Source organism: Maylandia zebra, linkage group LG18 (genome assembly GCF_041146795.1).
Source record: "Maylandia zebra isolate NMK-2024a linkage group LG18, Mzebra_GT3a, whole genome shotgun sequence".
NCBI lineage: Eukaryota > Metazoa > Chordata > Actinopteri > Cichliformes > Cichlidae > Maylandia > Maylandia zebra.
In genome coordinates, this window is record NC_135184.1 from 13,092,673 (window position 1) to 13,107,300 (window position 14,628).

A 14,628-nucleotide genomic window follows, 5' to 3' on the forward strand; every position below is an offset into this window, starting at 1 on the left:
GGGTTGCCAACCGTCCCTTAAAATACGGAATCGTCCCGTATTTAGAAACAAAAGTACACGTCCCGTATTGAGCTAATAAGGGACGCACTTTGTCCCATAATAAAGTGAGAATCAAAAGTAGTCTATAAATGTTAATGGAATTAACGCTTTGTTTGAAAACATAATTCCCAGCCCCTCTCCTGCTTTGTGACCAATGAGCTGACAGCACACTTATGACAATTCGAGTATGACAATTCAGATTACTGCTCATCTCATTGGTCGAGGAAAGGTCGCTTACAGAGAAAATACCGGAAGACAACAGATGACCACAACAAGAAGCATGGCCAACAGGGAAACAAACGCCGACACTGCAGTGCAAGTCTCGGATGACAGTACACCTAATGCTGGGCAGACACTGTGCGATTTTTTCAGTCGCGATATTCAGCTCCTGCTCAAACTGCACGATTGACTCACAGGGGTTAGAAGTTGGTAGGTCACGTGCAGGGTCTCACACTATTCCGCCCGATGCTCTGATGCCTGACCTGAGTGCTCACACTGTGTCTCCATAACATGAAGGTTATAACAGAAAATCTGTCGCTCGCTCTCTCTGTCTTTCACTCACACAGACACACAAACCACCACCATCAACTTTGCTAAATTGCTAATGAAAAACACTGATCAGGCAGCTGTGATTGAGCAGCAGTGTAAATCCAACTGTTTTCACGGTTGTTGTGGTCATGATAATTTTTGTGATGCCACATCGAAAAGGCTCGGATGAGCTTTCCAAAGTTCTACAAGTTGTGCCTCCATCGCTTGTGTCCAGATCACACGCTGCACAGCCGTGCTGCTCCGTCTTTTTCACCGACGTTTACGTGTTTGCGCGCGAGCAGTGTGAGCGCCTGTGGCGACACCCTCACGAGCGATTGATAATCGGGAGCTGGTCGTGAGGTGTTAATCACTTCTCGTCACCCCAGGTATACTACACGATGCACGATGAAGGCCAAAATCGGTCCGATCACTCAAAAATCGTCTCAAAATGGGCCTAAAACCGCACAGTGTGAGCCCAGCGTTAGAGCAGCAATGTGTGTTCCCCTCAGAGAAAGGGAAGAATGGGAAAAGGAAAACACCTGGCTGGAAAAAGTTAATATGGGCATGTGCAGTGAATATCAGCGCTATGTGGCCAGAAGTGTGATAATATAATTTATTTTGTGTAATAAACAACTGCAAGGATAGATGATTACAACAAATAGATGACTAATACATAAAAGTAATACATAGATGAATAATGATGATGAGTTAAGATGCGTAATCATGGGAACAAGCGGGTTTACAAACAGGAGCAGCTGATTAGCATTAGAAAAGCTGAAATAATACCTCAACTGAAGCCAATTGTACTAAATGCACTAAATGTGCACTGTTACAAGAATATTTTTCATTCTATTGTTTTCTATTATTTTAAGTTAAGCAGGACAGAGTTCTTTTAAAGAAAGATTTACTTATATTCTCAAAAGTTAAGCATGACAGGCTTCTGTTTAAGAAAGAGACCTGTTTTATTGTGTTAATGTTGTCATTTTGAGCTAAAAATAAATGGCTAAATGATCATTTGTTTCACATGTGTTCATATCACAAAGAATAGAATATGCATCTACTTAAATCAACTTCAAGTCAAATGGTTAAAAAAATAATTTCACACACAAAAAAAGAGCTAGAAAATTCACCACACTGGGAAGGGTGAAGACAACTGGGTCGCTCGGCCCTGGCCACGAGGTGTCCCTTATTTATTTTTCAGGGAGTTGGCAACCCTAGGTACACTGTATTTATAGGGTTGCACCAAAGAAGAAGAACAATGAGGAGGGGCCCTAACTGATAATGAACATAACTACAGGCTTGGAGGTCCTAACAGTCAGGTATTAATAACACGTTTTGTGTAATTATAACAAGATGTGATTTATGACCCTGTTACATTTGCACAGAATCACAAGTAGAAAGTCTAACAGAAAAGGCTGATATGCATCCATACCTGTTATCTCTGACGGGTATCTGTTCATCTCTCTTTTAGGTTTTGTTAAGGCAGCTAACTAAAAGAAAGGCTGGCTTTGTTGAACTTTCTTCGTGTTGCCCCTCAAGTGTTTTTTTGACTTTGTTATTCTTAAGCGCCATTAAGCTACAATAAAGGTCAACATTTGCTTATCTCAAGTTTGACTGTGCAGACTTCCTTTGGATTCAAATGCATTTGTTTTTGCTGACTCAATAACCCCCAATGACTTGCTTTATGTGTTATTCGTAGGTCTAATAGATTAACATCAGAACAAGGTGTCATACAATTGTGCTTAAACACATTTCATTTGAAATGGTCCATTTTGAGAGTCAGGTCAACACTGTCTGACTTTCATTCCTTTTACTTAAATTTACATTATATTTTTCTTGACTAATGTTGAAGGCATAACACATAAATAAGATATCCTGATATCCTGGAGAAATATTTAAAGATCTTAAAATATGAAATGTTTGTGCACTGAAGTTTAATACTGGCTACGCATGGTTTGCCTTACAAATAGTACAACACAACAACATTAAAAAAAATGAAACAAAAAGCAAAATACAAACTGGAGCTTTCAAAATGATAACCTTTAAAGTTTCAACACAGCTCTTGTCAGATTTTATAGGTTATATTATTTTCTGATGTCTGGTACGACTGATGCAGGATGCTTGTAGACAGTTATTTGTCAGTAAAAAGTATGACAAACAATGTTAAAAAAAATGTGTGCTTTCCTTTAAGGCAGTGCTCTGACTAACTTAAAAAGAGGAACTATAAGTTTACTTAAGAACATCAAAACCTTTCCAGCACAGGAAATTGATGGCTGATGCTTGGGGTAAGTTGATCAGTATTTGCTGTGCCTCTTCTCCTAATTTGGTGCTTTATTACTCTGTGTTTTACAGATCATACAAAAACTAAAATATAAAAAAAGAAATTCCCATAAAGAAAATTGCTTAGTTAATGTGTTTAATTACATTTTAAAAATCTAGTTTTGTGTTTGTGTTTTATAGAAACTTGACAATGGAAAGCAACTACACAACTGAAGAAGAACATTATCTATGTGAGGTTAACTTTCCAACCTTTACTGGCACTTTGTTCATATTGATCTTCATCATCAGTGTCATAGGCAACGGTCTCCTCTTATGTGTCCTTTTCATCTACGAGAACCTGAAAAGTATCACAAATATTTTCATCCTGAACCTGGTCTGCTCTGATTTGATCTTCACCATCACACTTCCATTCTGGGCTGTTGATTATCTACACCACTGGGTCTTTGGAGACCTTTCCTGCAAATTCATAACTGCTGCATTCTTTGTTGGTCTGTACAGCAGTGTCATTCTGCTGACTGCGATGACAGTGGATCGTTTCATTACTGTGGTGCTGCACAACCAGCTGAACAAACTAGATAGAAAGAAGTACGCAATTGGTGCTTGTGTAGCTGCCTGGGTCATCAGCATCTCTGCATCCCTGAGGGAAGCTGTGATCACAAAGGTGGGAAACTGGGAGAATTATACCTATTGTGAGACATCTGAAGACAACCTCGGGCAACACCTCCAAGTGTCGCTGCTATTCTTCCTCCCATTTGCCATTGTTATTTTCTGCTATTCTGCCATCCTCAAGAAGGTTTTACAAGCTTTAAACAGAAAGAAGCACAGGACTGTAGCTGTGCTGTTGTGTATTGTTGCAGCATTTTTCATTTGCTGGGGGCCATACCATATTATGTTTTTAATCAATTCTCTCTATACACCCAAAGGTTGTAAAACACAGGAACGGTTGGCTATCACGTCTCGTATTTGTGAAATGCTTGCCTATTCTCATTGCTGCATGAACCCTCTGCTGTATATGATCTCACAGAAGTTGCGAAAGCATCTGTTGAATCTTTTGCACTGTGAAAATGTGTGCAGGAAGAACAGGGAGAGAGACACTGGCCGGAACACAACTATTAGCCAGAAAGTTGTTTTCACAGAACAAAGTACTGCTGTCAACGAGGACCTGCATGACTATCCATTAAACAATCTGTCTTAAATTTACATATTGATTTAATTTGTAAATGCTTTTACATAATATCTATTTTTCAGTTTTTCATTGAGCCAGCTAAGAAAACAACAACAACATATGTGCATTTCACTGCATTCCTTTGCATTCACACTGTTTTGTGTAAAAAAAATAAACTGTTGCTGAAGTTCAGTGAAGCCGTTTTCACTTCTCTCTTCTAACAAAATTCTGTATAATGCCATGGCAGGCCGAACTGACAAAAAATGCACTGACAGCACTACTTTATGGTGTCACTACTGTGAAGTGTAAGGGCCAGATTTGGCCAGTGGTAAATTTTGAAATGATGCACTCCCAGCAATGTGCCAATGTGAGAAGAGTGTTATACTAACAATGGACATTTTTTAAACACATATTTCTGTCACGGTCCGGGGCAGCGGCCGTGTGAAGAGTGGAAAGGAGGACTCAAATGCAGCACTTACTCAGATGTGAAGGCGATTTATTGACAATATCAAACATAAAGTGGAGATGGCAAAACAGAACTAAGGATGAACTAAACTGGGTGAAACTACACAAAGGAGTGGCAAACCTGAACATGAAGGGAGAACAGCAGGGAGAGCACGCAGGGGATTTCACAGGGTATGAACACAGACGACGCGACGAGGAGCAGAGGAAATCACACACTATAAATACACAAAGAGACACTGGGAAAGCACACACAGGTGGGGGAAACAGCTGGACCTGATTAACCTGACGAGACAGGGGAACACTAACACCAGGGACCAACAGAGGGAGCACAAACCCAGAACCCAGTGTCTAAAATCCCAAACACAAACCATCCCAAAACAGCCATGAATAATAATGAAAGTAATAACAATAAAGAACATAAACATAAAGTCACTGAGTCATGGTCGCAGGACCATGACAATTTCTTTCAATAATGATCAATGATAGTCTGAGTGACTAATAAAACAGTGTGTGCAGGTTTTACACGTGTTTCTCTTCAAAAATGCCATTACAATTTAGGAAAATCAACATGTTTTTGATATCAGGAAAACTGATCCTATTAATAACTGCTGTGGGTTGTGTGTGCATAAATCCCAACCCGTTCTCACTCCCGACGCGTAAAATAATGACGATTTGTCACGTCCCTTAACTTCTCATGTTGACGCCTAAGGTACCCTTCCACGTTTTTATGTGACGCTGTGGGTTGTCAATTCATTCCAATATGAACCCGCTCGCGGCGATCAGAGACGCTTCGAGCAGAGGCTCCAGCCATCCACTTACTCCAATAATAACCCCGGCACGGCGAAACATGACGCCGTGAAGCACAATCTAACTGGAGAACCGGGGACCCTCTCCGCGAACGGGTTTTTCTCCCTAATTTAATGCTTTCTTTTAATGACATCGTTAACATTTCTCAACAAAAACACGAAAGTATCACTGATAATTCAACAATAAAATCGCTTCATGTTGTGGCCATCACACAGTGTTTTCCAAACTGATTCACGATCTGAAAGTGCGCAGATTTAACGTACATAATCCTTTGTTAGGTTTATTATTTTCATTTCACACGTAAAACACATTTATAGATTCATTCACCACTCCTGTTAGTTTTGGACGCGCTCGGCTCCAGCCAATCAGACGCAACCTGTGTAAGCAAAGGCTGATGGGAGAACGGAGAGACCCATTTATAAGAATAAGAAAATGAGGCGGAACTGATTGATTCTAATGCAGGTATGTAAAAAATACATATATTTAAAGTAATACCTTGATGTGTGTTTCAAAGTTTGTTTTTTCATAAACGCTTCAAACAAACAGAGGTGACTGATCTCGGAAACGGTGTAATGTATTTAAAAATGGCTACAGCTACCGTCAGCATGCTTGCTAAGTAACGACTACACGTGTCTACTGCAGCATTAGCCATTTAATCCAACGATGATGGATTAAATCTATTACAAACGTTAAAGGACTTGTGTGCTGCAAAATACCCTCACATGGTGCGTAAAGCAGTTTTTGCGCTAAGAGTTCTGCTAGCTCTTTACAAACTGATGATGCTAACGTTAATTGCTAACATTAACCGGAGCGCCAAGACTGAAAATCATTTGAATTGCGTTAGTTATGTGTTTATGTCACTGAGTTCTGCAAAAATCTCTTTCCTCTTTAGCTTGCAAATGAGTGATTCAGAGGATCCCGAGCTGGAGGAAGAGCTTCAGGCTGCTGACGAACTCCTTCAAGATATGCAGGTAACATTTTTAGTGGAAACAGTTGTTAAAGAGGGAACACGCTTGTCTAATATTTTGTACGGAGTAAACGTTATGTTATTTGAATTTTTTTTTTAAGTTTATGTCAAATTAAGTTGGTTAACTTAAGATGTTTGATAATCTTTGCTTTAATCATAGACTGTATTTTAGGTGTTCCCTTTTTTCCTTGTTAATTGCGTAGAATGATGCACAGAGTGAACCTCAGCCAAGACCAGTGCGCTGGAAAAAACGTGACAGACAGGGAGCTTTTATTCCTCAAAGACCATCAACCAGTCGAAGTACTAGTTGCATGCCACGTGGTCAGTGTTCACACAACCATTGATTTTATCTCACAACTTGTTTTCACCAAAGAATTTCAGTAAGTAAATATTCTTCATTCCCCCCCCCAGTGTCCAGAGAGCAGCATCAATGTCCACGTGAAGAACCTAGTTATGTTGCCAGTGTCAACCCAACAAAAGGTACTTTACCTTCTTGTATATATTGTGATTTCTGTTTACTTTTATATTTGTTGTTATAGTTGAGTTATGCAGGGCTTTTGTGGAGTCCTAAGAAACATACTGCCTAGAGTGTTTTTCAGAGTTTCTTCCTTTCTTTATTTTTTTTCTGTTAGTGTGTGGAACTGAGGTGCTTCGTCAGGAGCTCCTTCAGTTGTTGGAGGATGGAGAAGAGGACGCAGCCATGACTTGTGAGACGTCGTCTGAGTCAGCTGCTACTCACTGGGCGATCAGAAATATGGTGTCCTCGCAAAAGTGGAAAGAGGCCAGGCCTTGTCTTATAGACAATATGTTAGCTACTCTGGATCCACAGTCACACCGTGTGTGTCAGTGTGGCAAACAAGTAGTTGTGAGGTGTCTGGACTGCCTGCCTCTTCCATTCCTTTGTGCTGACTGTGATATTGCAGTTCACACACGCTTTGTCCTGCACAACAGAGAGGCAGTAACAGGAGGGTTTTTGCAGCCTTCATCAGAGTTTCACAAGCCAATAGGTACAGTTTTTAAGTCTTATGCATTTCTTGCTATGTATGAGTATGAGTGGGTGCTGTTATTGTATATTTATTGTGTATCAGTTAATTTCTAATTCTTTTTATATATATTGTGTGTTTTAATGTTAGTTCGGCTGTTGCCTGTGCAAAGGCCAGACTGTGTGTGACTGCCCAGCAGGTAACGTTGAGGTTTCACCCGGCGCAATTGTGGCTCTTGTAACCATAAATGGTAAGTTGCCCTTTTGTCACACACTACATACACAATAGATGTGTTTGGAGGTTTTATTGCAAATTGTGCATTGCTATCTTGGTTTTAATTACCCTCGGCCCGCAGTATATGTGGGCACCTGTCAAAGGTCATTTGGATTTACCAGACCGATTTGAAAACAACATGAAAAAAATGAATGCTTTGAGCCATGACTGAATTTATCCTTATCCTTTCTAAAGGCCGTTATAACCTTGCACTGCCAGTGGTGAGCTGCACCAGCTGTGGCCTAATGTGGTCCCCCTCAGTTAAGGACATCCTGGGTAGTGGATATTGGCCTGGCACCTTAAATTTCTGCACCCTGTTTTCAATGGATGTCTTTCAGTCTTTCTATGACATTAAGAAGGCTGCATCAGGGATGTCACTTAAGGCATTTGTCAAAATGCTGGATGAACGAACAGCCCATTTTGGAAGGGTGAGTTTCTAAATTTGCTAAGTTTAAGGAAATTGTGCAAATCAATGTTTATGATGACTGTCCTTGAATATTCTGTTGTATGTCCTCTATGTAAAACAATGGCCGAATATCAGCTGATGCCTTCAGTAAAAGTTTCTTGGAGTGGAGTGCTGTAAAGTTTGAGGTGGACAGGATGTGCAAGGAGCCATGCTTTAGCTGCCCTGCCTGCACTCCAGACATGCTTGCCGTCTCAGTTGATGGAAACCGCAAGCTTTATCGCTTTCAGTCTAATGCAAGGTACGTTATGCATTGTGTACATAAGTCAAATATGGATTTGTAGAAAAATTTATTTTAATGTTTCTTTTCAAACAACTGTCACTGTGTTCGTTCAGCACTTCAGAGCAGGGGAACTTTGAAGGTGTCTTCATTGAAAAAGATGAGGAAGTTGCTGAGTTTGTGAAATACATCCAGAGACACACAAATCATGTAAGATACACATATATATATTAGTGCTGTTAGCGTTACTCTTGTTAAAATGACGTTAATGCCGTAACCATATACACATACGTGTGTGTGTGTGTGTGTGTGTGTGTGTGTGTGTGTGTGGACATATATGGATGGGTCGATTTTTTTTTTTATTTTTCTCTTGGTGTTGTCGTAATACTATTTACTTTACTTTATCTTAATGTTTACTTAATTTTGTCACCATGTGTATTTAAAAAAAACAACATGATTTTTATTTTGTGTTATCAGTGCTGTCCTGGGGAGATCTGAGGTCTTGTGTGACTCGAGGCTAATTCAGCTAATTGTTATGCATTTGTTTTAAAAAGTTTGTCCCTGATAGGGCTTAATCATGTCATATCTTTTATGTTAAAATCTTTGAGTGTATAGGTCCCGGGGAAAGGGTTGTGCGGATCTTCATCTTGGACTGCAGCAAAGGAGTCGTCCAAAAAGTCCACTGGGAAGTTGGATGAGGAGGGCATGGAAATAGCTGTTTGTCGCCACGGAGTCCTCTTAGCTGCATTGAACATGTTTCGAGGGGAGATCTTTGCTTACCCCCTTTTTCTCCAGAGGAAGTTGGCAGCTAGCATCCCAGGACATATTACGTTCCTTTGCTCCGATGTGGCCTGTAAATATTTCCCCTATTTAACCAAGGTGGCTCAGCAGTGCCCTGAGCTGAGGAACCTCTTGTCAATGCGTCCTTTTCTCTCCGTCATGCATGCAAAGGCTCACACTTGGAAATGCGAGGTATACTGCAGCTTGTAGTTTTGGATTAGTTTGAGACATTTTGTTATAAGGTTGAATGAATTCAGCAGTCATGTATTGTGACCTCCTTTCTATAGATCAAATGGGGAGGTGCGTTTCAGGATGGGGCCGGTTCAACAGTTGGAGAAGAGGTGGAACAAGTAAACAGTTTCCTGTCTAGGGCGGCCATCACAACGAAGTACATGTCTAAAGCAGGTGTGTGTCCGTGTCTGAGATTCCACTCAGTCTCCTGCTCATTAATTCTAATTTGTATACTAACTGAAATGCAGGGCGAACAGACATGCTGAGCCTCCTGGCTTTGGGGTGGAACAAAAGGAAAGTGGAACAACTGGGCCGCACTTTGAGCCAGCGATATCTAAAGGTCATTTTTTTCAACACCCATTTTAATGTGTGTGGTAATGGGGGGAAAACACCAGTACTCTTTTAATGTCAATATGAATGACATTTATGAATGCATTCTTAGATCATAAGGATCCTTAGCGAACAAGTGGAGAGCCTGAATGCGACCAGAAATGAGCTGGGTGTGGATGACGACACACTGCAGCAATGGGTGGCCGATGTGCAGAAATGGGCTGAAGGTGAGTCTCAATATAATGCACTCATGTATAACAATAGGACCCACCATGGCCTCATTAAAGAACTTAGAGTTAAGATCTTTCTGACAGTGTCAACAAACAATGAAAAATAAGCCTTGTAAAAGCAAATTTATGGCAGAGTTGTTGCGTTTCATCAAATTGGATAGAACCTGGGTTGAAATGATGTCGTACTAGTTGTTTTTATAAACCTGAACACCAACATACTTGTTATCTCATGATTATCATGAGATAGCAGCACATGAAGGCTCCAGATGTCTTATAATGAATGTCATCAAGTCAGTGATTACAGAGTCCACTGTAGTTTGGTGACTGTTACGCATCCTGTATTCTGATTAATATTCCTCTCACTTAGAAAGTGATCTAACTGATGGCAGCCTTGGAGCGTTGCAGGCACGAATAGAGGAGCTTGTCGTCATCATCAGAGTGCGAACACAAAGTCTTTACAGACAAAATGGTACGTCCCAGTTTCTTTGAAACGGACCGTTTGATGCTCAGTTTGTACAGCTTGTGCAGCTACTTTGTAAACAGAATCAAATCAGATCCAGGTTTGTTTAAGCTGGATGTGATTTGTTCTAGCAAACAAATTGATGAGTGTAGATTAAAATGAAACTATATACATTATGTGAAGGTGTGAATTTTTTATGATTATTTACAGATAGCAACAAGAGGCGACACAGAATTCGCAAGGTCATCTTAGTTGAGAAGAAACGCTTGGCGGCTGCTGTTGACGACTACAACAAGCTCGCTGAACCAACAAAGCAAATCGTATCCAGTGATGCCCTCATGCAGACCGATATTTGGCCCTGGCAGAGCACAAGTGAACGTAAGCTCTTGATTTATAAATATCCTTTTTCAACAAGCTCCCAGTATCTGAGCAGTAGTTGAATGTTTTGTTCTTGAATCATAATATGCTGCTATGTTTTCCCATCTGATGTTGTTAAACTGTAGCTGCTGCTGACCTCCGGACAAAGAGAAAGGTCTTTGAGAAGGTGATGGCTGTGAGGCGCCTGAGAGAGGAGGAGATGATCCTTTGCAGGGAGATGCAGCATCACTGGACAGTGTTGCGAATGCGTTCTGTGGTGTTGGGGACAATCTCCTCAGACTGTAAGCACTTTATTTATTTATTAATTTTTTGATGAATCGATTGAAAATAAGAGCAGATGCTAAAGTCTTACTGGATCTTTTACCTATATCTAGATTGCTAGCTAACACTGCCTTCTCCCTTTTAAAAAAATGTTTAATTATAGCATCCTAATTCCTTGTGTTTATGAGGTGATGTTTTTTTGTTGTTTGTTTTTTTTTACTTTTCTCATATTTATTTGTTTTGTTCTTTTTACAGCCTCCTTTGTTGGCATGTCGGAGGATGCACAGAAGGGACTCTGTAGCCTGGTTTTAAAAAAACAAAGTGAACTGAAAGCTGAAATGCTCAAAGTAAAGGACGTGTACAAGAGAATCCTCAGCCACCAACCACTCCTGGAAATGGACTCGGAGGAGGACATTCCAGACGATGCCACTGAGAGTGATTTGAGCACTTCTGATGAAGACTGATTGTGTCATCATTGATGTTATGTTTGGTAAAATAAAAAGTTAATCACATCTCTGTTCAATGTGATTTTTCAACAGACATTTTACATTTTGAGAAGAAAAATGGAATTTCCTTGGTGCAGTTGTTTACCCTGAACCATTATTTCCCATCTAAGTTAATGACTAGTGTACATGTTCAGATACGATAACATAATTTAATTTATGGGATGCTTTCTGGGCTGCTCAAATAATCACAAAATTTAAAAGCACCAGGCAGCACACTCACAAGTAAATTTTTTGTTCAGTGTTTTGTCAAAGAAATCAACAAGTACAATTGAGATGTTTGCTGTAGTGGTGTGTTTGTTAAGAAGCATGCCAGCACACTGGTGAACTGACAGTCCCAGAATGCACCCGAGCCATTGACTCGCCCCAGAGCAAATGAAATTGCTTATCTAGAAAGACAACCGTCATCAAAGAAGAAGTAAAAGAGTAGGAAACAAATGGTAAGGGAAGGTACTGTGGGGTAGGAAAGAAAGGCCAGAGCTGTGCAAAATGACCTCCAGCAGGCCACAAATGTGCACGTCTGCTCAAACGGTCAGAAATGGACTCCATGAGGGTGGTATGAGGGCCTGACGTCCACAGGTGGGGTTGTGCTTACAGCCCAACACAGTGCCGTATGTTTGGCATTTGCCAGACAACACAAAGATTGGAAACTTTGCCACTGGCGCCCTGTGCTCCTCACAGATGAAAGCAGGTTCACACTGAGCACTTGTGACAGTCTGGAGACGCCGTGGAGAACCTTCTGCTTCCTGCAACATCCTCCAGCATGAGTTTGGCAGTGGGTCAGTTTTGGTGTGGGGTGGCATTTCTTTGGGGAGCTGCACAGCCCTCCATGTGTTCGGCAGAGGTAGCCTGACTGCCATTAGGTACTGAGATGAGATCCTCAGACCCCTTGTGAGACCATATGCTGGTGCGGTTGGCCCCGGGTTCCTCCTCATGCAAGACAATCCTAGACCTCATGTGGCTGGAGTGTGTCAGCAGTTCCTGCAAGACGAAGGCATTGATGCTGTGGACTGGCCCGCCCATTCCCCAGAACTGAATCCAATTGAGGACATCTGGGACATTATGTCTCGCTCCATCCACTAACTGCACCACAAAATGTCCAGGAGTGGGCAGATGCTTTAGTCCTGGAGTCTGGGAGGAGATCCATCAGGAGAGCATCTGCCACTTCATCAGGAGCATGCCCAGGTGTTGTAGGGAGGTCATACAGGCATGTGGAGGCCACACAGACTAGTGAGCCTCATTTTGACATGTTTTGAGGACATTACATAAAACCAGATTAATGATTCTGTATTGCATTGATCAAGGAACCAACCCAATAGGAGCTAAAGGAATCCTCTTGACATTACTTCACTCAGTAAGTTTATACTATGTTTAATGTGCATTTTCTTCATCAGTTTAGAACATAACATGTTAGCGCTCCCTGGTCCTTTTTGGAGACAGATCCTGAGACAGCAGGCAGCTATGGAGAACTCGTGTCAGCTGTGGTAATTAAGGAATACTTTGATTTAATATTGATTTCATGACAACTATCCTCTGGCACATATTCCTGGATATATATAATGACATAAGTAAACTCCCATTTTAGAATCATTGCCTTCTTTGATCTGACTTATTGCCTCAGACTTTGGCCCTGTGTCCCCAAAAGTATAGAAAATCCATGACACTGAGTAAGAGGCCTTCATCATGTTATAAGTGAGAGAGTTTGGTGTAACAGTGGTTGAACATGCCAAATCAATCCACAACATACTGCCATTCCCCAGCTGTAACCTGCATATGCATCAAACCAAAATCCAGTATCATAGCCACAAAAAAGACATAAAGATTAGGTTAAAAGGGTTGTCTCATTTTGCCAGATAGCTTCATCCCAAAAAAGATAAACATTCTTCAAAAACAAAAGTTTGTGAATATTTGCTGTATTGCCAGGCCTAAACCAACCTGTTAAACTTATCAAATTATTGTCATAGATACAAACCTATTGATTGAAACAATAATCCATTGAAGCCTCCATCATCATCCACAATCACTGTTACTGTTCAGATTATTTTATCTGTTTTCCTCTAGAATGTTTTGAAAATCAGCATTTGATCAACAGACTTTTTAAAAGTTTATTTTGATCCTATTGTTTACGTGTGTAATTGCATTTTTATTGAAATTATGACAGGAAAACCCTCAAATTGTATCTTTGATATCTAATAATAATATTAACAATAATGTTACATATGTAATATGTACACAATAATATTGTGCAAACAAACAAGAAAAATAGCAAAAAATGTCAATTTTTTTTAATACCCTGTATATAAAGACCACAACTCCAAATGTGCAATTGTCACTGCATCTAAACATGACACATTACAAAAAGGTAGAAACATATAATATACAATATGTTCTGAAGCTGGTACTGGTGCAGTTAACTTTGCTTTAGGCTCCCATACACAGTAGGTGTTACCTACCTTACGTGCAGTGCAGTATTACTTTACCTTGTAATATGTTATAATAAGCAAGTCACTTCTATATTTATGAGGATGTAGACAATGTTGGCTGATATGTAAAACTATGAGATGTCGAGTGCAGGGAAGATATTATTGATCGATCAGATTCATGAATATGTTAGGTACTTAAGCCACAATTAGAGAGTGAAACAGAGACTGACACTGGTTGAAATGTATAGTAAATATTTTATTTTGAACTTTTATGCTGAACTACAAGCTGTGAACTGTGCGATCTCTGCGACCTGTGGTGCCTGGTTTACTGTGTGTAAAACTGCGCAGGTTCCCATGTGTCATCCCACACTTTGCCACTGTCAGGAGAAAAACATAACAAACAACGACAACCACACACAAAATAGGACAATTTAGGTTGTGACACATGACAATTTTTTAGGATGAAATATCTTCTATATTCATGTCATGCTTTATACACCTTCATTGTAATATAAATTAATCAAATCAAGTCAGAGAGTATTAATATATGTAGTAGATGTCAAGCAGGACCACAGCAGCAGCCACGATCCATTGGAACCTGCTGGATGAGAGAGCACAGAAACTCCAGGGAAGAAGTTTAGTTAGTAACATGCATGAACTGCATTACTGAGACATGTGTGTTTACAGATGGTGGTGAGGGAGAGGGGGAGAGTTTTCAGTAAAAGGAGACGTGACTGCATCTTCAACCAATACTGAGCCTGCATAACCCTGAAAGAGACAGAGAGAGAGGGGGGGGACACTAACCCCCAGCAGTCTGGTCCTATTACAGCATAACTAAGGGC

At 40.5% G+C, this 14,628-nt stretch overlaps 2 protein-coding genes and 1 long non-coding RNA gene across 3 annotated transcripts; all 3 read left to right on the plus strand.

Annotated features, from left to right (window-relative positions):
• The first annotated feature begins 3,037 nt into the window (after nucleotides 1-3,037).
• Nucleotides 3,038-4,042, plus strand: LOC112436465 (chemokine XC receptor 1-like). The gene has a single exon (XM_024806080.1). The coding sequence runs from the start codon at nucleotides 3,038-3,040 to the stop codon at nucleotides 4,040-4,042; it is 1,005 nt and encodes a 334-aa protein (XP_024661848.1).
• Nucleotides 4,043-5,212: 1,170 nt separating this feature from the next.
• On the plus strand, nucleotides 5,213-6,820 carry LOC112434372 (uncharacterized). Its single transcript, XR_003024024.2, has 4 exons — nucleotides 5,213-5,746; nucleotides 6,177-6,255; nucleotides 6,455-6,572; nucleotides 6,663-6,820. It is a non-coding gene; the product is annotated as an uncharacterized LOC112434372 (long non-coding RNA).
• A 1,119-nt stretch (nucleotides 6,821-7,939) lies between these two features.
• Nucleotides 7,940-11,372, plus strand: LOC112434374 (uncharacterized). The gene is made up of 9 exons (XM_076877006.1): nucleotides 7,940-8,211; nucleotides 8,307-8,400; nucleotides 8,806-9,162; nucleotides 9,258-9,371; nucleotides 9,644-9,758; nucleotides 10,129-10,230; nucleotides 10,432-10,599; nucleotides 10,725-10,880; nucleotides 11,116-11,372. Exons 1-9 carry the CDS (start codon nucleotides 8,108-8,110, stop codon nucleotides 11,322-11,324), a joined length of 1,419 nt encoding a protein of 472 aa, XP_076733121.1. The 5' UTR covers nucleotides 7,940-8,107; the 3' UTR covers nucleotides 11,325-11,372.
• Nucleotides 11,373-14,628: the final 3,256 nt, after the last annotated feature.